This window comes from Bos taurus, chromosome 3 (assembly GCF_002263795.3).
Source record: "Bos taurus isolate L1 Dominette 01449 registration number 42190680 breed Hereford chromosome 3, ARS-UCD2.0, whole genome shotgun sequence".
Taxonomy (NCBI): Eukaryota; Metazoa; Chordata; class Mammalia; order Artiodactyla; family Bovidae; genus Bos; species Bos taurus.
The window spans coordinates 42,553,746-42,577,291 of record NC_037330.1 but is presented as its reverse complement, the minus strand read 5'-3'; the positions used below and the strand labels follow the sequence as shown (position 1 = coordinate 42,577,291).

General features: G+C 38.8%; 1 protein-coding gene across 2 annotated transcripts; it reads left to right on the top strand.

Moving 5' to 3' along the window:
* The first annotated feature begins 773 nt into the window (after positions 1-773).
* VCAM1 (vascular cell adhesion molecule 1) lies at positions 774-23,540 on the top strand. Of its 2 annotated transcripts, NM_174484.1 has the most exons (9): positions 803-943; positions 1,478-1,756; positions 4,153-4,473; positions 5,926-6,192; positions 8,349-8,624; positions 10,671-10,991; positions 12,063-12,329; positions 15,964-16,230; positions 22,644-23,114. In NM_174484.1, the coding sequence occupies exons 1-9, from the start codon at positions 880-882 to the stop codon at positions 22,799-22,801; spliced, it is 2,220 nt and encodes a 739-aa protein (NP_776909.1). In that variant the 5' UTR covers positions 803-879; the 3' UTR covers positions 22,802-23,114. The 2 variants fall into 2 exon arrangements, with proteins under 2 accessions (XP_005204136.1, NP_776909.1); XM_005204079.5 differs by lacking the exon at positions 15,964-16,230 and having other exon boundaries at positions 774-943; positions 22,644-23,540.
* Positions 23,541-23,546: the final 6 nt, after the last annotated feature.

Here is a 23,546-nt window from a genome sequence, read left to right as displayed (position 1 = left end):
AAAAACAAATTATTTTTCTTGTTTTTATTGTATAAGTCTCATAGTCTAAGAGACTTACCATTTCAGAGGAATTCCATACATTTGTATTTAAGACTCTCAATTATCCAGTGACTGAACCGAGAATTGGTAACTTTTCTAAAACAAAAGAAGAAAATTATTTCTCTTCTTTTTGTAGGATTCCTTCATTCTCTACTCAAGAAAATAATTTCAGAAACTTGATGTTTGTTGTCCAAAAACCTATTGTGTGAATAAAAAGCATAAAACTCAGAAGCTATGCTGTCTCCCTTTTTAAAAATAATAAATCAAAAGAAAGGATCTTTTCCTTTTGCTTGCATGAGAAAATGTAGTCTCTGTTTTAGAATTGCAAATATATCTTCATAATGGAGAAAAATCAGTTCACATGACATAGTGCTTGTTCAGCCACTTCAAGAACTAGAGTGTAACTTACTATTTCTCTGACTCTCTTCTCCCCTGTTAGATTCAGAAAGCCTCATTCTGAAACAAGCATTAGCATTTATCTATCAAGCAAGATATCCTTTTGGAATGAAAAGCAAGAAAAAGTTTTAATTTTATAGCCATGGAAGGGCTTTCTTTTTCTATGATGGAGAGAGCAGTTTCGGTACTGAGCGCCATGGAAGGGGTTAACGCTGGACTTGGCTGGGTGTCAGTTAAACTTTTTTCCTGGCTCTGCTCCAGGTTTCCCCTTGAAGGGATTTCCCTCCGCCTCTGCAACAAGACACTTTATAAAGAGCCGACTTTCTATTTCATTCCTTACCAAACCTCACTGGCTTTAGGAGCTCAAGACCCTTCCCAGGCACCTTCAGGAGGGACAGAAAGAAGCATTTTGGAATAATTTTCTCTTAAGAGCAGCAACTTAAAATGCTTAGGAAGATGTTTGTGATCTTTGGAGCCTCAGATGTACTTTGGATGGTGTTTGCAGTTTGTAAGTTCTTCTCCTTGATTTGTTCCAAATGCTAGCATTCCATTTTAGCCCTGACTTTGGCTTCAGTCAGTTTTGTTATGATAGTAAAGAAAGGCAGAAGGATTTTTAAAGAGTGGGAAAACTTTACCTAACTTTTAATATATTATTGACTATTGCTATTAATTTATACCATTATATTGTTATAGTTAGAGCAGCAAAGTTGATAGTTTTTGGATTTTTGCAATGTTCAATGAGTAATTGGATTCTATCTCTAGGAAGGTCTGTCTTTTTAGCGTCCTGTACTTGATAATGAGATCAAAGTTGGCTATTAAAACAGCTGATAAGCGGGCATTAAGGTCGGAAGTGAAAGTTCTCCTAAGTGAAGATAATTTCAATACCTTCCTTTGGCAGGGACTCCAGTGCTGCCTTGCATTACTTAGAAGCAGTTTAGGAAAGAGACCAGCCAGATCTGGGTATTATACTAGAACAGAGAAGAAGGAGTAGAATACTAGACAAACGACTGGTAAGCTTGTTTTTCTCTTTCTGTTTTCATAGCTCAAGCTTCCCAAATCGACATATTCCCAAGTGAATCCAAAATTTTTGCGCAGATTGGTGACTCTGTTTCACTGACTTGCAGCACAACAGGCTGTGAGTCCCCATCATTGTCTTGGAGAACTCAGATTGACAGTCCACTGAATGGAAAGGTGAAAACTGAGGGGACCACATCCATGCTGATCATGGATCCTGTTAGTTTCAAGGATGAACACCAGTACCTGTGCACAGCGATTTGCAAGGATAAGAAACTGGAGAAAGCAATCCGAGTGGAGATCTACTGTGAGTACTTTAGTCAATATTTGATTTTCTCTCCATTTTGCTTTAAAATAAGTTTTTGAAAAGAATCAGTTCAGTCACTCAGTCATGTCCAACTCTGCGACTGCATGGACTGCAGCACGCCAGGCGTCCCTGTCCATCACCAACTTGCTCAAACTCATCTTCATTGAGTCAGTGATAAAATTACAGTTTTTTTTAATGACTAAAAGGATAGTTTTAAGAGAAAAAAATTTAAAAAGATGTTCTTGTCCAGATTCTTGGCTAGGGGACATACTACAAAAAGAAATTTAGAAGACAGCTGAATCTACCACCAGACTAGAGACCCAAATCTTGGCTTCTGCTTCCAACTCTGCCATGAATATGGTGACCATGGGTAAGGGGTAAGATTCAGCTTCTCTAGGCCTCAGTTTTCTTAGCCATAAAGTGAAGTTCTCTAAGGTTCTTTTATTTATTTATTTATTTTTTCTTAATTCTTTTCAGTTGGATTCTTACATGTTTACCTGTCCATGTGTCCAAATAATCTATAAATTCCATGCTTCAAGGATTTTCTATTTATTTATTCTAAAGCAATTTGGTACTTAAAATTAGTTTAAAGATTAAGTAGGAGAGCTATAATTATTAATGGGTTTCAGTACAAAACTTTCCCCCTTAGACGGAAGAAAAATATCTGCAAACTTTTCACTCATTTGACTTCAGCAGAGATAAATTTAGGAGATTTGATTTCTGTTTTTGTTTGGTGCCATTAAGTCTTAATGCTCAACAGCTCAAACTCAAGGGTATTTGGAAAATGAACTTGATTTGCCTAGTGAATGTGAATGAATAGCCTTTGTTTACTAGCCTACCAAAATGTATTTCAATCCATTCTCAAACTAGTAAAGAAAGGTAGAAAAAAAGAGTAAAAAAAAATAACCTGAAATACATCACTTGCATTCTGGTTACTGCTCCTGTCAGAAAACTGGAATTCTTGATAGTCATCTCTTCAGGAAAACATCATTTGATTATCTTTTCTAATTATGTTCTTTTCCTTTTGCTATAGCAGAGCTCAACTTGATCCAATAACCTTAACTGATTCTTCAATAATCCCATATGTTGCTAATGCTTCTCAAGAAACTGTGCTTGGCTGACTGTTTTCAATTATGCTGGTTGTACATGCAGAGTTTACATCTGTACAGCCTTCTGAGCTCCTTGAAAGGCCCTCTTATGTAAATACAGGGGAAAGTAGCCAGTTCTTGTATCAGCTGACAGCAAACCATATGAATTATAGGGGCATATCTTTCAGAATACAAGGGACAGAATTCTGGGTGGAAAAATGAAAAGTACTGTTTCTTCATACAGCAAATATTTGCCAGTTCCTCTGCCTCTCCTTGCAGGAACCATATAGTTGAAGATTTAAATAGAGAACAGAAGTTTCTTCTGGCTTTAATTATCTTGCCTGAAGTTTTTCTTTTTTTCCCCAAAAAGTCTGTCTTTCACTATGTTTAACAGTCCTGTCTCCATTCCACATTTGATTGTAAAATTCTTTGGAGTTGGGACCTTTGTATTCTTCTTATTTCACAGTCTTGAATCAAGACAATGTGTTATCATCATGGCGGTTTGCAATGGAAAGCAGCCTTGCAAAGACAGCAATGGCTCACTGAACTAGTGTGTTCCCTGGCACTAAAAATTTCAAGTGGAATAGTAGGTAGATGTTGAGTTAGATATTTTGGGAGGCAAATCTTCCTTCCATAACTTAAAGATCACACAGGTGTACCTTTCTGGAGGATGAATGTCTTTCAGAGACACCATTTTCAGAAGCTAATTATTTAGAGCTGTTCTTTTCATTTCTTAGCCTATCTATCCCAGTAGTTATTCTTTGCCGTGACATTCTAAGCCTCAGGTTCCTTATCTATAAAATGAAGTATATCTGCCCTCACTAAAATAAAAGACTGTGATATAACACGATGAAATCTTGAGTTTAAATCCCAGCTTACCATTACTAGCTGTGTGACCTTAGGAAAATTATGCAAATATGCTGAGTCTATGCTTTCATATCTACGAAATGTGGTATCTATTTCTTAGGGTTCTTGTGAGTATCAGATTAAGTCATCAATGTTAAATGAATAGCACAGGGATGGGCATGTATCAGTATTCAATAAACATAAGTTTCTTCTCCCTCCTTTTACTTTGGCAACATAAAACCCTTTGTATATGCAGAATCAGAACTGAAGAACTCTCTAACCGGTTGTTCTGATTTTGAACACACCCCAAACCATGAAAGGCTATTTAAACAATTCATTCTGCTGTATTAAGATTGTAGTCACAAAAATATTAGACTCAGATTACATTGATTTAAATCAGTAAGGGACTTTACATAATATGAACAAAAAATCCACATGCATGTACTCGTTTGACCTTTGCAGCTTTCTCTAAGGATCCAGAGATTCATTTGAGTAGCCCCCCAGAGGTCGGGAAGCCAGTCACAGTCACATGTTCGGTGCCTGATGTTTACCCATTTGAAAGGCTGGAGATAGAGTTGTTGAAAGGCAACCGTCCCATGAAAGTACAGGACTTTCTGGAGCCTTCAGAAAAAAAGGCCCAGGAAACAAAGAGCTTGGACGTGACCTTCTCGCCTACTGATGAGGATATTGGGACAGCTCTTGTTTGTCAAGCTACATTACACATTTATGATGATGATTCTCCACCCAAAGTAAGGAAAACTACAAAAGAACTGGAAGTCTACAGTAAGTACTTGTGTCTGTCTATGGGAATATACTCTTGGAGGTACACAGCAATAAACTGAGCAGCTATAGTCAAGAAGAAACATGTTTGTAGTTTTTATACCATTTTGATTCACCGAGAGCATAATTCTTGTCAACTACGTAATTCAAAAAAAAGTGCACCCAATTAGGTTGAGAAAAGTTGAGCTTAAGTTCTGTCTCCATTAACCGTGAATTAGAGTCACTTAATTTCTCAGTCTATCAAAGGGGAATAATGATAATACCACCTGATTGGGAAGCTTCCCTGGTGGCTCAGTCGGTAAAGAATGCGTGCAATGCAGGAGACCAGGGTTCTATCCCTGGATTGGGAAAATCCCATGGAGAAAGGAATGGCAATCCCCTCCAGTACTCTTGCCTATTAAATCCCATTGACTATAGCCTGGACTCTACTTGGTGACTAAATCACCACCACCTGATTGGGTAGTGGGAAATAATAGGCTCAAGTGATAAAAAATTTTAAATTATGTTTTGTAAACTCTTATATCATGGCTTGAGATATCAAAGTATAGAAGTTTTATAAGCAGTATTTAGTCTGTGTGTGAGTGTATATGTGTGTGCACACCTGGACACGTGTGCATGGGGTGGGAGAGAGGAGATGAGATTTGATTGTCTCCATTCTCTCGGAGATGGCTGGGGGATTTGAGGCAGTCTTGTCATCCCAAAGTCGTGTAGGAGTGACTCACTGTGCTCTTTCTAGACTAAAATGCCCTGGTCTTCTCTAGACACCATAGTTAAAAGGAGCATTGCCTTCTACAACATGTTCAGCTGAGACAGAATGCGATGGAAAGAATTTTATCAATGCTTTGAGAAGAATAGTCAGAAATAGGAGATATTTTTCCTAGGAACATAAAACTTGGAAATGAGAGCTATAATTAAGTATCTGAATGGCTGTCATGTAGAAGTGAAATTTGGATTATTCTTTAGCAATAGAGGACTGAACTATGACCGGTGTATAGAAGTTAGTTACAAAGAGAAAGATTTCAGCTCAATAGAGGGAAAACGTTCTAACAATCAGAGCTGTCCAAAAATCACATGGACAATATTTCCTATAAGGCCGTGGACTGCCTTGTGCCCCAGAAGTACTGAAGCTGTCTTGCGTGAACATTTGGCGAGGAAGCTGAGCTGGAATTTGTACCTTACCTGGGAGATTGAATCACATAATTCTAAGGGTTTTTCTTAATTTCTGAGTGTCTATGGCCGTCTGAAAACACCAACCATCAAAAAAAGTAACTCCATCAAATCAGTCAGAAACTGGATTGACCAATTTTCATGACTCAGCAATTCTTATACTAGTTTGGCAGAGTAAGTTTGTCAGATTGAGAAAGCTGTAAATACAGTCCATGAGAGTATTTACAGTCGCCCTGTGGGACCATTATGCTGCCTAGCAATGACTAATACTGTGCCCTGCCTTCTCAGTCTCCCCCAAAGACACGGCTATATCCGTGAATCCCTCCACAAGGCTGCAGGAAGGCGACTCCGTGACGATGACGTGTGCCAGTGCAGGTTTACCAGCTCCACGGATTCTCTGGAGCAAGAAATTAGACAATGGGAACCGACAGCTCCTTTCTGAGAATGCAACTCTCACTTTAATTTCTATGAGGGCAGAAGATTCTGGGATTTATGTGTGTGAAGGAAATAACCCTGTTGGGAAAGACAGAAAAGAGGTGAAATTAACTGTTCAAGGTAAGCAAAATGTGAAAAAGGTGCTGTCATTCAGATTTAAGCAATAGTGAAATAGCTTCAATGTCAAAGTTACTTCGTTAAGTTTTATTGATGATCCATCTGACTGTTATGTACTTTAGCACAATTATATACTCACCTTACTCTAGTTTCTTGGAAATCTTTTCTGCCAGAGCTTCCATGGCTCTGCTGTTTTGGTTCTTTTCCATTGTTCATCATTCTTTCATTCGGAGAAGGCAATGGAACCCCACTCCAGTACTCTTGCCTGGAAACTCCCATGGATGGAGGAGCCTGGTGGGTCGCTAAGAGTCAGACACGACTGAACAACTTCACTTTCACTTTTCACTTTCATGCATTGGAGAAGGAAATGGCAACCCACTCCAGTGTTCTTGCCTGGAGAATCCCAGGGACGGGGGAGCCTGGTGGGCTGCCGTCTGTGGGGTCGCATAGAGTCGGACTTAACTGAAGTAATTTAGCAGCAGCAGCAGCAGCATTCCTTCATTGTCTCATCCCTTGAATTTTCCTTTTCTTTCTGCCCCTTGGGGGCTTCCCTAGTGACTCAGATGGTAAAGAATCTGCCTGCAATGCAGGAGACCTGAGTTTGATCCCTGGATCAGGAAAATCCCCTGAAAAAGAGAATGGCTACCCACTCCAGTTATTCTTGCCTGGAGAATTCCATGGACAGAGGGGCCTGGTGGCTATAATCCATGGGGTTGCAATATCTCAGAGTTGCTTTTCCAGGAGTCATGAGTTTACCCATTAACACATGCAGCAACTGTAAAGAACAATCTGAGACTGTTCACCGTCAGGAAGTAGATCTTTAAATTCTCCATTCTCACACTAGTGTATAAGGAATTCAGAAACAGTGCTTATTGTTCTGAATGAAATTTCTCTTCAAAAATCTGATAACACATCAGTTTGTTATGGTAATTTGAGGAAAGCATTCTTTGGAAGAGACCATAATGGCCCTGTTAGACCAATCAAACCGAAAAAAATCTTCTGGCACGGATGAGAACCCTTCAAAATGTAGTGCCTTTGGATCATGAATATGCTGAGCTTTCTTCTGCCTCCAGCTGGCTATTCATAAGGGCGAGTTTTCTGCGGAGTCTCATCTGCCACTTTCAGAGGTGCTCAAGGATTCCCACTTTCGCCAGAGAAATAGAGTCAAGATTTGAAATTCCTTTTCTCCGGGAACAGTAGTCATCCCAAAGTAGCCAGGGTGCCCCACGGGGATAGCATTGGCAGCCAAAGAGATTGTCTAGATATTTGAGACTTAGGAATTGGACCCGGCATCTCAGGTTTCAGTCCCTGAATTCATTGTACTTTTGCATTGTGTTAAACAAATTTAAAAGGTGGCTTGCATAACACTTTAGTGCTTAGATTTTGACTTTGTTTTCAGTGTCATTCTGTGTGACTTTCAACAGTACAACTTTATTCTGTTGATATAGAAGCTCTAAGTACTGGTCCGTTATGGGTACTGCTTCTAATCAGAAGGCATATTCATATGGCTTTTTTTCAGTACTTTTCTTAGATTTTATTTCCACATGAGGATATTTTGATTTAGTTGTTCAAGTTAAAAACTGGGGTCTTAAATCACCTGGTTCCAAGTCCTAATTTTGCTACTTGCAAGCTGGGTGAAATTATCATTTTTCCTCAAGAAAAAAGGGGAGGAGGAAGAAGAGGAGGAAAGGAAGGAAAATAAGGAAAAGTAAAAACAGAAAATGAGAGTCAAGGAGAAGTAATGATACCAGATCCTGAAGTTGTATGGATTAAATGAGATAATATTAATATATGTAAAGTGGTTTAAATAGTGCTTGATACACTGGAACCTCATATTTTTTAGCCATTGTTCCACAGTTATAGGAATTTGATAAATACATTTGAGTGGAGAATGAATTTTTGTTAGGGAAATATGCCAGTCTCCCTCTACAAATTTTTATCCTTATTCAATCTGTTTAATCAATGAATCACAGCGTCTTATGGGTTTGTTCTTGAAAGATGTGGTTCCCTTCCTGATAGTCTCAAAGTGGAAGGGAGTAATATGTTCTCAGCACAGATGTTAACTAAAAAGAGGCCAGAAAAAATAACAGTGTATTAAACTTTGGTGAAAGAAGAAAATTTATTTTATTTTTTCTTGTTCTTTTCTTCCCTCACCCCAGAGAAAAACTTTACTGTTGAGATCTCTCCTGGACCCCAGATTGCTGCTCAGGTTGGCGACTCAGTCGTGTTGACCTGTGATGTCAGGGACTGCGAGTCCCCATCTTTCTCTTGGAGAACACTGATAGACAGCCCTCTGAATGGGAATGTGAGGAGTGAGGGCTCCAAGTCCACGTTGACCCTGAGCCCAGTGAGTTTTGAGAACGAACATTTCTACCTGTGCACTGTGATGTGTGGGCAAAAGAAACTGGAAAAGAGAATCCAGGTGAAGCCCTACTGTAAGTGGTTTTCAGAATTGTTTAATGTTTTGCTGTTGTTGTCGTTCCCAGTTCCATTGGAAGAAGCAGAATGGAAATTTGTGATACACAAGATCTTTGTGTTTAAGAAGGAAACTTAGCATTGGGAATGGTTCCTAAATCTCCAAACCAGAGTTTCTGATGCAACTTCATTGCCCTAAATCTTAAGTATATATTATGTATGAACCAAGTATCCCCAATCCTTAGTTTGTGTCGTGTCGATACTCTCTCATCATGGGCTTGAACAAACTTCATACTCCCTGCTTTCCACCCTGCTCTGGGTGTATATGGTGTATATGGAGATGGTTGTGTGTAAAGAGTAGTGTCAGTGCCCACTCAGATCATGGAGTGGGATGACTGTTGCTCAGTTATTCAAATTGGGGGTGAGGCCCAAACCTCCAGTTTTGAAGGCACATTTGAAAGCTGATTGGCAGGATGGAGACATGAGGCAATGATGAGCAAGAACAAACCTGGGCGTTAGAATGATCACCAGGGATGGTCAGCACAGCAGCTCAGGTGAAAAGAAGCACGAGGAGACTGCACTAGATTTGAGCATTGATTTATACCACATACATATGCTACACTTCTTCTTGCTATTCCTGTCACCTTAACAAAAATCCTGAATAGCTTCATTCTCTGTGAATTGCCATTGCTGGAGTTACTTGGTTTGTAATGAATGAGGGACTATATATGCAAAGTGATCAGAAAGTTCCCTGGTGATTCAGATGGTAAAGAGTCCGCCTGCAATGCAGGAGATGCGAGTTCGATCCCTGAGTCAGGAAGATCCTCTGGAGGAGGAAATGGCAACCCACTCTAGTATTCTTGTCTGGAGAGTTCCATGAACAGAGGAGCCTGGGGGTCTACATAGTCCATGGGGTTGCATAGAGTCAGACACGACTGAATGATTAAGCACAGCAAACAGCCCATACGTTCTTCCTTGTTTTTATTCAGCAGAATTCAAGAGAACAATTGTGGGCATGTTCCTCCAGAAATCCTGCCCAAACTTGTGTTACCCCTCAGGATTTTGTTCAAAATGAGTTAGAGCATGTCCAGAAAGATATCTGAATCTCTCCAAAGAAGCAATATGATTGCTTTACCATGTTACCAAGAGTCCAGGAGCTGCTGATGCAGGCACATTCCCAATAGCATTGAGAACCAGCAGTGAAGCCTTATGGTCATGTGGAAACATTATCACTTTGATGACATTTTGCATAAGGAGAAAGAAAGAATTCAGCATTGTTCTTGCTCTTCATAACCATTCTAATCTCACATTTATTGATTTGTATCAGATGTAATATAAACATTATTTAGAATCTAAATCTCTTATATTTTTTTCTGAACTACAAGTATTAGCCAAGGAACACTTAAAACTATCTGCCTAAATTTGGCTGTTGGAAATAAAAATGTCTAAACTGCATGGCTCTGTGAACCCAAGCCTGGGCTCTGAGCTCAAGGAAATAGGAATTCTGATCTCAGCTGGGTGACTTACTAGGTATGACATTAAATGGCAGACTCTCAGCCTTTATAAGTTTTATAAGTCTCCCTAGCTATCAAATACAGTCTTCGTACATTTTTCTGGCTTTAAAATAAGTTAACACCCATTAGATTAAGCTGCTTTGAAGACAGATATAATGAATATTAAGGGACTAGTACACAGTAAACATCTAATATATCACAAAAAAATACAATGCTTAGAATATATATTTACTAAGTAAGTTGGTAGAAGCTGCTGTGTCCTTTGAAAAGACTAGTCCATAGCTGTCAGCAAGACTGTATCACTAAGGAGAGAAGAGTAAGAAGTATATTTATTTCTTGATGATTTGATGTGCTAGGTATTTTTTGTTTCCAGCAGTATTTATATTTCATATCATAAATATTTACATTTAATGTTGTGATGCATCTGTTAGTAATCACTTTATCCCAGGTGAATTAAAACCTTCATTTTGAGACCTTTGCATTTAATAAAGATTAGCTCTGTTTTTCTTCTAGTGTCACGTATAAACCTCATATTTTGCTTGATATTTGCAGCCTTCCCTAGCAATCCAGAAATTGAAATGAGTGGTCCATTAGTGAGTGGAAACCCAGTCACTGTAAGCTGCAGGGTTCCTAATGTGTATCCTTCTGACCAGCTGGAGATTGAATTGTTTAAAGGGGAGAGTATTATGATGAATAAAACCTTCTCGAAAGATGTAAGTAAGAAAGCCCTAGAGACCAAGAGTTTGGAGAAGACCTTCATCCCCACCACTGAAGATATTGGAAATGTTCTTGTTTGTCTGGCTCGGTTACCAATTGATGAAATGGAATTTGAACTCAAACAAAGGCAGAGTACACAAACACTTTATGTTAATGGTAAGTACATGTGTGATGTATTCACAATAGATTATGATTTTTTTTTTATCATGTTTGCCAGGTAATAGTCAAAATGAGGTTCATAGTTGAAACCATTGTGAAAAAATAATTGAAAAGAAACTACAAAATATTGATTGTTTTTTTAAAAAAAAGCACCTCCAAGCTTAAAGCAACTGTTTATTTGCTTATGATTCTAAGCCGACACTTTGAGAAGAGGTCAAACGGGTAGTATGTTCATTATGGTATTAGATGAGTTTACGTATTCATTTAGTTGGTTAGAAGGTCAGTGAGGGGTGGTCCCAGGTAGCTTCACTCACACATCTGGGCCTTCGCTGGGGGTGTCTGGACTTTCCTTTCTCCATGTGGTGTCTCTCAGGGAAGGTAGCGTAGATTTAGTCACCAGAGTGCAGTGTTTCAAGAGAGTGATAATGAAGGTGGCTTCTTGTGGTCTAGGCTTGGAAGTCCTAGAGTGTTACTTCTTCCAGGGTATATTGGTCAAAGTTAATCACAAGGGGAGCCTAGATTCAAGAGGTAGGAAAATAGAGTCCACCTTTTCATAGGTGGTTTACATGGCTCATGGTCATGTTTAACCTACCATAAATGTCAATACACACTATCATTGACCATCCAGTCTTTGATAGCAAGAGAGTAAATACCCATGATGCACCCATGTTCTACTCTTTCATTCTGTATTGGGCTTCCCTGGTGGCTCAGTGGTAAAGAGCCAGTGCAGGAGATGCGAGTTGGATCCTAGGGTGGGGAAGATCTCCTGAAGAGGAAATGGCAGCCCACTCCAGTATTCTTGCCTGGGGAATCCCACGGACATAGGAGCCTGGCAGGCTACAGTCCGTGGGCTCACAAACAAGCAGACATGACTTAGGGACTAAACAATAGCAACAACAATTACTCTGTATCTGTTATAGTAAATTGGGGCAGAAACTTCCTTTGGTAAAGTTATCAAGATACAAATTGGTCTAATCCACTAAACTCAAAGCCAAGTTTTATAACATTAGTAAAACTCTTTGGCAGGGTGTAACCAGCCAAGCTAACAAGTGTCTTTTACCTTTTCAGTTGCTCCCAGGGATACAACCATCTTGGTCAGTCCCTCCTCCATCCTGGAGGAAGGTAGTTCTGTGAATATGACATGCTCTAGCAATGGCCTTCCAGCTCCCAAAATCTTGTGGAGCAGGCAGCTAAGTAATGGGGATCTACAGCCTATTTCTGAGAATGCAACTCTCAGCTTCATGTCTACAAAAATGGAAGATTCTGGTATTTATGTCTGTGAAGGCATTAACCAGGTTGGAACAAGCAGAAAAGAAGTCAACTTAATTATCCAAGGTGAGCTAAAGTGATTAAATGAGTTATTAGTGCTAGTCTTATTTTGGTTGTGTTACTGGTTTTGAACAAAGTCCTTCTGGAAATAAGATTTTCTAAAATAACAAGTATTGAGCCTTTTGAAGAGCTCATGATATTTCCTTTGCATGGAAATCTCCTGGAAGAGTTATACCCATGAACCATTCCAAGTCACTTATCCTAAAATTCTTTCAACCTCATGTGGAAGGCTAGCTTCAGGAACTGCGCCAAAAGTTCCAGTTATACTTACGAGGCATTGGTTATGGTGTTGAAAAAAGGATAGGAAGATGTATATATATATATATTTTGGAATTACTTAGGGCCCAAGTGGCACTAGTGGTAAAGAACCTGCCTGCCAATGCAGGCTAAATGTAAGAGACATGGGTTTGATCCCTGGAATCGGGAAGATCCCCTGCAGGAGGGCACAGCAACCCACTCCAGTATTCTTGTCTGAAGAATCCCATGGACAGAAGAGCCAGGCAAGTTATGCTCCATAGGGTCGCAAAGAGTTGGACATGACTGAAGCAACTTGGCACCTAGCACACAAAATCACCTTATCTAACTGATTAAATTCCTCATGGTAATCTCATAAAATGACTGCTAGGATTTGCTTAGAAGGCTAAAAAGGCACTTAAACATTTTATAAATTCAGAGACTGAGTAGCACTGACCTTGCCCTCTGGTTCATCAATAAAATGGCATAGAATCACCAGGATGGATTAAGTTAGGAGATCCAGACCCATTCTTTCCAGGATGGAGAGGCAAAACTGAGAACAAAATAATTTCTAGTTGACACATTGAAGCTCTGGGCAGTTTTGGTGAAAGTCACGAAGTGGTCCATTTGGATTTCCCTCATATCTTCCCTTTTGGGGTTCGAGGTCCTCTTCTTCACTAGGGCTGTCAGTTCCTCTCTTACCCCTTGGTATTATTTCCACTAAGGTGTTAATGACTGTCATGTTACCATTACAATAATAATTTGTATTTTAAAGGAAGGGAAGAAACTTGGAGGAGCAATGCACTACCTTAAAGAAAGCCCTTAGACTGTAGTTTTGGTTGAAGAAAGAGTATCAAATTGCAAAACAGATAATCTTAATGGGAACCTCACTTACAAGACCTCCCTCCACAGGTTGCATATTAACAGAGATGTTGTATGTCAGGTACTTAGCTCAGGATAACAACTGGTGTTAAGGATTGTAAGGGCCATCTCTGCACAGCTTAATTTTTTGATCTGGAATGGTCTATCTCAAAACTCAGAGTCCAGCAACGGCTTTTATACTTAAAGAAATATCTGCACAACTGTGTGACAAAAAAAAAGTTTATTTTCCACATTTGAAATTTATGACTGTTTTTAAACAGCTGTTTGTTGGCTAAGCTGGGTAAGAATTACATTAAGGCAGCAGTTCCCAACCTTTTTGGCACCAGGGACTGATTTCGTGGAAGACAATTTTTCCGTGGATGGGAGAGGGGGCTAGTTTTGGGGAGACTCAAGTGCAATAGGGTTCATTCTTCTATGAAAATCTAATGTCACTGCTGATCTGACAGGAGGTGGAGCTAAGGCAGTAATTCAAGCAATGGGTTGTTGCTCAGTTGCACAGTCATGTTTGACTCTTTGTGACCCAATGGACTGCAGCAAGACAGGCTTCCCTGTCCTTGAGCTTGCTCAAACTCACATCCATTGAGTCAGTGATGCCATCCAACCATCTCTTCCTCTGTCCTCCCCTCTCCTCCTGTTTTCAATCTTTCCCAGCATCAGGGTCTTTTCTAATGAGTTGGCTCTTTGCATCGGGAGACCAAGGTATTGGAGCTTCAGCTTCAGCATCAGTCCTTCCAAAGAATATTCAGGATTGATTTCCTTTAGGATGGATTGGTTGGATCTCCTTGCAGTCCAAGGGACTCTCAAGAGTCTTCTCCAACACTACAGTTCAAAAGCATCAATTCTTTGGCACTCAGCTTTCTTTCTAGTCTAACTCTCACATCCATACGTGACCACTGGAAAACCATAGCTTCGACTATATATATGGACCTTTGTTGGCAAAGTAACATCTCTGCTTTTAATATGCTGTCTAGGTTGGTCATAGCTTTTCTTCCAAGGAATGTCTTTTAATTTCATGGCTGCAGTCACCATCTGCAGTGATTTTGGAACCCCCAAAATAAAGCCTGTCACTGTTTCCATTGTTTCCCCATCTATTTGCCATGAAGTGATGGGACCGGATGCCACAATCTTCATTTTTGCAAATTGAGTTTTAAGCCAGCTTTTCACTCTACTCTTTCACCTTCATCAAGAGGCCCTTTAGTTCCTCTTCACTTTCTACCATAAAAGTGGTGTCATTTGCATATGAGATTATTGATATTTCTCCCGGCAATGTTATTCCAGCTTGTGCTTCATCTAGTCTGGCATTTTGCATGATGTACTCTGCATATGTACCCTGCATATAAGTTAAATAAGCAGGGTGACAATATACAGCCTTGACAGACTCCTTTCCTGATTTGGAACCAGTCTGTTGTTCCATGTCCAGTTCTAACTGTTGTTTCCTGACCTGCATGCAGATTTCTCAGAAGGCAGGTAAAGTGGTCTGGTATTCCCATCTCTGTAAGAATTTTCCATAGTTTGTTGTGATCCACACAGACAAAGGCTTTAGCATAGTCAAAAAGCAGAAGTAGATGTTTTTCTGGAATTATCTTTCTTTTTCTATGATCCAATGGATGTTGGCAGTTGGATCTCTGGTTTCTCTGCCTTTTCTAAATCCAGCTTGAACATCTGGAAGTTCACGGCTCACGTATGCTGAAGCCTGTCTTGGAGAATTTTGAGCATTACTTTGCTAGCGTGTGAAATGAGTGCAATTGGGCAATCATTTGAACATTCTTTGGCATTGCCTTTCTTTGGGACTGGAGTGAAAACTGACCTTTTCCAGTCCTGTGGCCACTGCTGAGTTTTCCAAATTTGCTGGCATATTGTGTGTAGCACTTTCACAACATCATCTTTTAGGATTTGAAATAGCTCAACTGGAATTCCATCACCTCCACTAGCTTTGTTCATAGTGATGCTTCCTAAGGCCCACTTGACTTTGAACTCTAAGATGTCTGGCTCTAGGTGAGTGATCACATCATTGTGGTTATCTGGGTTTTTTGTATAATTCTTCTGTGTATTCTTTCCGCCTCACTTCTTGAGCGATGGGTAGGGTCTGTAAATACAGAAGAAGCTTGATAACTATTTGCTCACCTCCTGCTGTGTGACTAGGTTCTCAGCAGGCCACAGACTGGCCAGTCCATGGCCTGGTGGTTGGGGACCTTTGTATTAAGGAACACGAGAGAAATATAAGATGTCTTCTTTCATTAAAACATGATCATTTTACAAGAAGTCAGTAAATGCTTGACTTCTCTAATAGCCTCTATAAATATTTAATGCAAACAGTAAGCACAAGTACTATTTTGACAGCTATTGCTACTGTCATTAAATTAATATGGAATTTGTTTATATTTCATTCAATCCGTGGTGGTTTAGTTGCTAAGTCGTGGCCAGCTTTTGCGATCCCATGAACTGTAGCCCACCAGTCTCCTCTGTCCTTTCAATGATGATTGATTGTCATTCAATCAGAGGTATCTTTAAATTCTTTCCACAGTTGCTCCAAAAGATATACAACTTACAGCTTTTCCTTCTGAGAGGGTCAAGGAAGGAGACACTGTCATTATCTCCTGTACGTGTGGAAATGTTCCCCCAACTTTGATAATTCTGAAGAAAAAAGCAGAGACTGGCTACACAGTGCTAAAGTCTACAGGTGGTGCATATACCATCCACAGGGCTCAGTTAGAGGATGCGGGAGTATACCAGTGTGAATCTAAAAATGAAGTTGGCTCACAGCTAAGAAGCCTAACACTTGATGTTAAAGGTTAGTTTATTTTTTTGTTATTTTTATAACAAGCTTGGTGGATTGTAAAGAATTTCAAGGGTCAGATGAATGAGTTGGCAAAATGGAACTGAATTCCATGTTGATTATGGTTATTTCTTAGTGTTTCCTAAAATAATAATGTACAGGTGCTCTGTCCTAAGGAGTTTAGCCAGGATGTTGACTTTTTATCATAAGTCAGTGTAGAATTCCCATTTGCTTTTTAAGACGTTGACAATTCAGCATTTGTCTCTGAGGTCTTACATTTCTTATGTGTTTAAATCCATTTTCAAAATCTTTCCTTGAGGGTTATTAGGAAACGAAGAAGTAGAATTGGTGCATTGAAAATGCAAGTTTCTATCCAGGCCCTTTTCCTTCCTACCCAAAGAGACTGCCACTCTCTGAACACAAAGTGACTGCATATTTTCTGGGATTGACTCTTTACAGAATAATAACTGAGAACGGTGATCTTAATGTTGAACAGCATAATGAGTCTCTAGAATGCAGAACTGCTTCCTTAGATATCCAAGATCCTTGTTCATCCTGCTGTACTCTGCTGGAGAAATGGAGGGAGGTGGCAATGGCCTCAGCAGAGGAATTTCAGGGGCCTCTTAATCTAACCCAGCTAATCCTACTGTGAACACACTGTACGATCTGTTGATCTTATCAGTGGAAATAGAATCTGTCAGCCTTTACTGATCAGTCTTCCACTCCTTGAGTGCTAATGAGCCCCCTTTGTGTACTGGAAGCCAAACTTGAAATAAACATGATTGTAAACAAACACCAACTCTTAAGAGCCTCTGGCACTGAGCTCCCAGATACAGCAACTACTCATCAATGTAAAGAAAATTTACACCTGGGTCAGAAAATGACTTAAAATTTTACTCATCTGGCCAAATCTCTCAAGATTACATGCCTTACCATATAGGAGGTCTTACCATATAGGAGCTCCTTACCATAAGGAGGTCTGTCTTCACAGTACCTCCTCGAAACAATATCAATACATCCATCTAGAAATGTTAAAGAAGGGGAAAATATCACTGTTACGTGTAAAACTTTTAGTCATCCACATGCAGTGATCATTCTGAAAAGAGTTGACCTGGCCAATGAAGTTACCATGTGTTCAGAGAATGGGACATTTACCTTGTATCATGTCACTCAAAATGATACAGGGGTGTATGTAATTAGTGCTACCAATGAGGTTGGGGAAATTTCTGGACAGATTGAGATCTCCATTATGAGTACATTGAAATTCACCTATTCCTATTTAATCCCTGATGGCTCCAGACCACCTTTAATTAAGCCTGGTTCCAGGAACTTGCACTCCTAACATTTTTATAATTCTTTCTGTAGTTAATGTTTTTCTTTTAAAGACACATCAAAGTTTTCCACTTTTTAACTCTTTCTCATACATTGTTGTCTTTTCTAATTGCTTTTTTAAGTTAGTAACTTTATATATTTGCTATTTTTCACTCATAACTTAAATGAACAATTGAAGTATATTATAGGCACTCAGCTACAACCCCCAAACTATGTATGGTTTCAAAGAACTGTAAAAGAATGGAAACAAAAATTTGTCATTTTCCTGGAAATTTTTATCTAATCAACCTTTGCATTTAACTGATATTTTAAACTATTTTTTTGTTAGTTTTGTTTTAAAAATACATTTGCTCAAATGTAGTCCAATGATAGAAATGTTGGGAGTCTTTAGGAATTTTAGTGTTGACACAGCTAATAGAAAATCGTATTTGAAGATTGCCCTGGTAACCAACTCGTTGGCAAAATTTTACCATAGATGCTTGAGGGAGAAACCAAAGGGAAAAGATAACACACTATTTATTAAATTGAAAAGAAAACAATAGGATCAAAAATACCTTACCTACCATGTCATCAATATTGATGCCTAACTATAATTTTGATAATGAATATCCCATTAAATTAGGACTCATACTCTGACTAGTTCTACTCTAGCAAGGGAAAGTAGAAAAATAAGATAGCTATCATTATATTTGTCATGATACATTTTTGACTTCAATAATTCAAAAATGGGTTTCCCTTCATCTAATTATTCTTTTCTTTTTGGTTGACCTCCAGTGATTAGAAACGCCTAGAAGGAAAGTAATGACTTCCAAGGCCAAATCACTCATTTCTTCCAGGACTGAAACAATACATATACCACTTGAAAATACAGTATTTGTGAGATCATACTGTGCTATGCAAACATAAATGTAAATAGAGATGAATCTCCAGTAAATACCATGATGTCTTATTCAGAAGTTCTTATAAGGTTAAAATGTTAAATAATATTGTAACTGTCAGATGATTTTTAGTAGAGTAGAAAGAGTACTAAATTTCAAGTTTGGGGATACTATTACTTTATGTACTCAATTTATAACTAAATGACAAAATGATAGGATGTAGAAAGAAAAAATGTATTACTATTCAAAAGACATTTATTGGCGAAAAAAAAAAAACACATTTATTGGGTGCAAGCTACTCCAAGCAGTGAGCCAGTTACTGGCTATACAGGGATGGATCAATAAGAAACTAGATTCTTTCCTCATGTAATTCACAGTCTGAAGGAGGAAACTAAATTAATAGATAAGCAAAGAAACGTTTAACTATAAGCTATAATGAGAACTATGGAGGGAAAATGTAGTGGTTATAAAAGTATATTAAGGAAAAAATGTATATTAAGTTTCCTAATTTAGGCTGGAGGGATGCAGGTCAGAGGATGCCTCTATGTTTAAGTAACACTTAAGCTAAAATATCAGTTCAGTTCAGTTCAGCCGCTCAGTCGTGTCCTACTCTTTGCAACTCTACGGACTGTAGCACACCAGGCTTCCTCATTTATCACCAACTCCCGGAGCTTACTCAAACTCATGTCCTTTGAGGCAGTAATGCCATCCAACAATCTCATTCTCTGTCATCCCCTTCTCCTCCAGCCTTCAATCTTTCCTAGCATCAGACTTTTCCAATGATTCAGTTCTTCGTCTCAGGTGGCCAAAGTACTGGAGTTTCAGCTTCAACATCCGTCCTTCCAATGAATATGCAGGACTGATTTCCTTCAGGATCGACCAGTTGGATCTCCTTGCAGTCCAAGGGACTCTCAATAGTCTTCTCCAATACCATAGTTCAAAAACATTGATTCTTTGACGCTCAGCTTTCTTTATAGTCCAACTCTCACATCTATACATGACCACTGGAAAAACCATAGCTTTGACTATGTGGACCTTTGTTGGCAAAGTAATGTCTCTGCTTTTTAATATGCTGTCTAGGTTGGTCATAGCTTTTCTTCCAAGGAGCAAGTGTCTTTTAATTTCATGGCTGCAGTCACCATCTGCAGTGATTTTGGAGCCCCCCAAAATAAAATCTGTCACTGTTTTAATTGTTTCCTCATCTATTTGCCTTGAAGTGATGGGACCAGATGTCATGATCTTAGTTTTCTGAATGTTGAGTTTTAAGCCAACTTTTTCACCCTCCTCTTTCACTTGCATCAAGAGGCTCTTTAGTTCGTCTTTGCTTTCTGCCATAGGGTCGTGTCATCTGCATATCTGAGGTTATTGATATTTCTCCCACTAATCATGATTCCAGCAGCTTGTGCTTCTTCCAGCCCAGAGTTTCTCATGATGTACTCTGCATATAAGTTAAATAAGCAGGGTGACAATATACAGCCTTGATGGACTCCTTTCCTGATTTGGAACCAGTCTGTTGCTCCAGGTCCAGTTCTAACTGTTGCTTCTTGACCTGCATACAAATTTCTCAAGAGGCAGGTCAGGTGGTCTGGAATTCCCATTTCTTTAAGAATTTTCCATAGTTTGCTGTGATCCACATAGTCAAAGGCTTTGGCATAGTCAATAAAGCAGAAGTAGATGTTTTTCTAGAACTCTCTTGCTTTTTTCGACGATCCAGTGGATGTTCGCAATTCGATTTCTGTTTCCTATGCCTTTTCTAAATCCAGCTGGAACATCTATAAGTTCATGGTTCACGTACGTTGAAGCCTGTCTTGGAGAATTTTGAGCATTACTTTGTTAGTGTGAGATGAGTGCAATTGTGAAGTAGTTTGAGCATTCTTTGGCATTGTCTTTCTTTGGGATTGGAATGAAAACTGACCTTTTCCAGTCCTGTGGCCACTGCTGAGTTTTCCAAATTTACTGGCATATTGAATGCAGCACTTTCACAGCATCATCTTTTAGGATTTGAAATAGCTCAACTGGAATTCCATCACCTCCACTAGCTTTCTTCATAGTGATGCTTCCTAAGGCCAATGATGTCTGGCTCTAGGTGAGTGATCATACTGTCGTGGTTATCTGGATCATGATCTTTTTTGTGCAGTTTTTCTTTGTATTCTTGTCACCTCTTCTTAATATCTTCTGCTTCTGTTTGGTCCATACCATTTCTGTCCTTTATTGTGCCCATCTTTGCATGAAATGTTCCCTTGTTATTTCTAATTTTCTTGAAGAGATCTCTAGTCTTTTCCATTCTGTTGTTTTCCTCTATTTCTTTGCACTGATCACTGAGGAAGCCTTTCTTATTTTTCCTTGCTATTCTTTGGAACTCTGCATTGAAATGGGTATATCTGTCCTTTTCTCCTTTGCCTTTCACTCCTCTTCTTTTCTCAGCTATTTGTAAGGCCTCATCAGACAACTATTTTGCCTTTTTGCATTTCTTTTTCTTGAGGATGGTCTTGATCTCTGCCTCCTGTACAATGTCACGAACCTCCATCCATTGTTCTTCAGGCACTCTATCAGATCTAATCCCTTGACTCTATTTCTTACTTTCACTGTATAGTCATAAGGGATTTGATTTAGGTCATACCTGAATGGTCTAGTGGTTTTCCTTACTTTCTGCAATTTAAGGCTGAATTTGGCAATAAGGAGTTCATGATCTGAGCCACAATCAGCTCCCGGTCTTGTTTTTGCTGACTGTATAGAGCTTCTCCATCTTTGGCTGCAAAGAATACAATCAATCTGATTTTGGTATTGACCATCTGGTGATGTCCATGTGTAGAGTCTTCTCTTGTGTTGTTGGAAGAGGGTGTTTGCTATGACCAGTGCATTCTCTTGGCAAAACTTTATTAGTCTTTGCCCTGCTTCATTCCGTATTCCAAGGCCAAATTTGCCTGTTACTCCAGGTGTTTCTTGACTTACTACTTTTGCATTCCAGTCCCCTATAATGAAAAGGACATCTTCTTTGGGTGTTATTTCTAAAAGGTCATGTAGGTCTTCATAGAACTATTCAACTTCAGCTTCTTCAGCTTTACTGGTTGGGGCATAGACTTGGATTACTGTGATACTGAATGGTTTGCCTTGGAAATGAACAGAGATCATTCTGTCGTTTTTGAGATTGCATCCAAGTACTGCCTTTTGGACTCTTGTTGACTATAAGGGCTACTCCATTTCTTCTAAGGGATTCCTGCCAACAGTAGTAGATATAATGGTCATCTGAGTTAAATTCACCCATTCCAGTCCATTTTAGTTCACTGATTCCTAAAATTTCAATGTTCACCCTTGCCATTTCCTGCTTGACCACTTACAATTTACCTTGATCCATGAACCTAATATTCTATGTTCCTATGTAATATTGTTCTTTACAGCATTGGACTTTACTTCCATCACCAGTCACATCCACAACTGGATGTTGTTTTTGCTTTGACTCCATCTCTTCATTCCTTCTAGAGTTATTTCTCCACTGACTTCCTGTAGCATATTGGGCACCTACCAACCTGGGGAGTTCATCTTTCAGTGTCCTATCCTTTTGCCTTTTCATACTGTTCATGGGGTTCTCAAGCTAAAATATAATACTATCCAAAGTACTTCATATTATCATGAAATGATATAAATGCTGAAGAGGAATAATGTATAGTAAGGTGCCCTACTTCAGAGATACAAAATATGAAGTTTTCTATATATTTCTAAAAACACCATCGGCAAGAATTCTTTCCCTTACTATCTTACAGGTGATGTTTGACTATAATGGTGGCATACTAGGAGTTATGATACTTTTCTTGGAGAACCAGTTAGTTATTTTAGTTCATAATGATCAAAGTTCTAGTTCTTTAGTATGTACTTATATTTCCCAAAGCAAACACTCTTCTCCAGTTCTTACTCTTTCAAATGAACCCTAAAAATTTGCACCCTTTCTTCCACCCTGTTACTAAACCAGCATCTATTTGAATCCAAGTTTGCAGAAGTCAACAACATCTTTAGACTCATCATGACCATAGCAACTGCTAACTGATTATTTGATTAATTCAAAGAAATGTGCATTTTTAGTTCTATTGGTTCTTATCACTGCTTTGATTCACTTTTCTTTAGAGAACTAATGGTACTATTAAAATAAAACATGTGACTTTTATTATTAAACAGTTTCTTTTTGTACCAGACATTAATTGCATCCATTTTGTTATTTTCCAGGAAGAGAAAGTAACAAGGACTATTTTTCTCCTGAACTTCTGGTGCTCTATTGTGCATCCTCCTTAATAATACCTGCCATTGGAATGATTATTTACTTTGCTAGAAGAGCCAACATGACAGGGTCATACAGTCTTGTAGAAGCACAGAAAGTCTGCTAATGCTTGTAATACAAGTGTAGCTACTGCGTGAAAGGTTCTACCAAAGATACTATCAGTTCAGATGCTCAATACTGCTCATCATTCCACAAGGAAAACAGAAACTGGGGGTTCAGGCTTCCTTGAATGCAGTGAAGGCTTGGAAAGAAATAGCTGCCTATGGCCCTTACTGTGAGCAAGAAGCCAAAGGAAAATTTCTACTTAAAAACTAGGCACTACCACTGAGATGACTGGAGTAATTTCTTGATGTGTACATACAATAACATGATTTGTATATATGTAAAACTATGCTGTAGCAAGGTTGTTTGGAATATCAGCACACTAGAGTCACTATATCTAAAATTATTAAATGTTGCTTGAACTGATTGTTATAACAATGCATCTTAATATCAACTGGCAGCTGAACTATGTCATCTTTTTAATATTTTATTTCCTTTAACAAAGTTTTATTCCTATAAAGTTCATGGGAAACAATTTCATGTTGTGTAAAGATGCCAGGGTTTTCGGGGCACTGGGTTGACTTTCAGGTACTAAACACTTCAACCTATAGTATAATGGTTAACTGGATTTCTCTGGGTGGTACTGACACGGTACGGAGACGTTTTTTGATGTTGTTTGTTCATCAGACTCTTGTGTCATTTTCCCAAGTGGTCTAAAAATGTAACTTCTTTTGATTTTCTTTTGTAAATGTTTAGGGCTTTTTTGTTTTTGTATAGTAAAGCGATGATTTCTGAAATTGAAAGAGTTG

Bases quoted from the DNA above. Each gene is read 5' to 3' on its own strand.
- VCAM1 (NM_174484.1), top strand. From the start codon at position 880: ATGCTTAGGAAGATGTTTGTGATCTTTGGAGCCTCAGATGTACTTTGG. The intron at 1,757-4,152 runs GTGAGTACTTTA...TGACCTTTGCAG, and splicing joins AATCCGAGTGGAGATCTACT to CTTTCTCTAAGGATCCAGAG. The intron at 4,474-5,925 runs GTAAGTACTTGT...CTGCCTTCTCAG, and splicing joins AAAAGAACTGGAAGTCTACA to TCTCCCCCAAAGACACGGCT.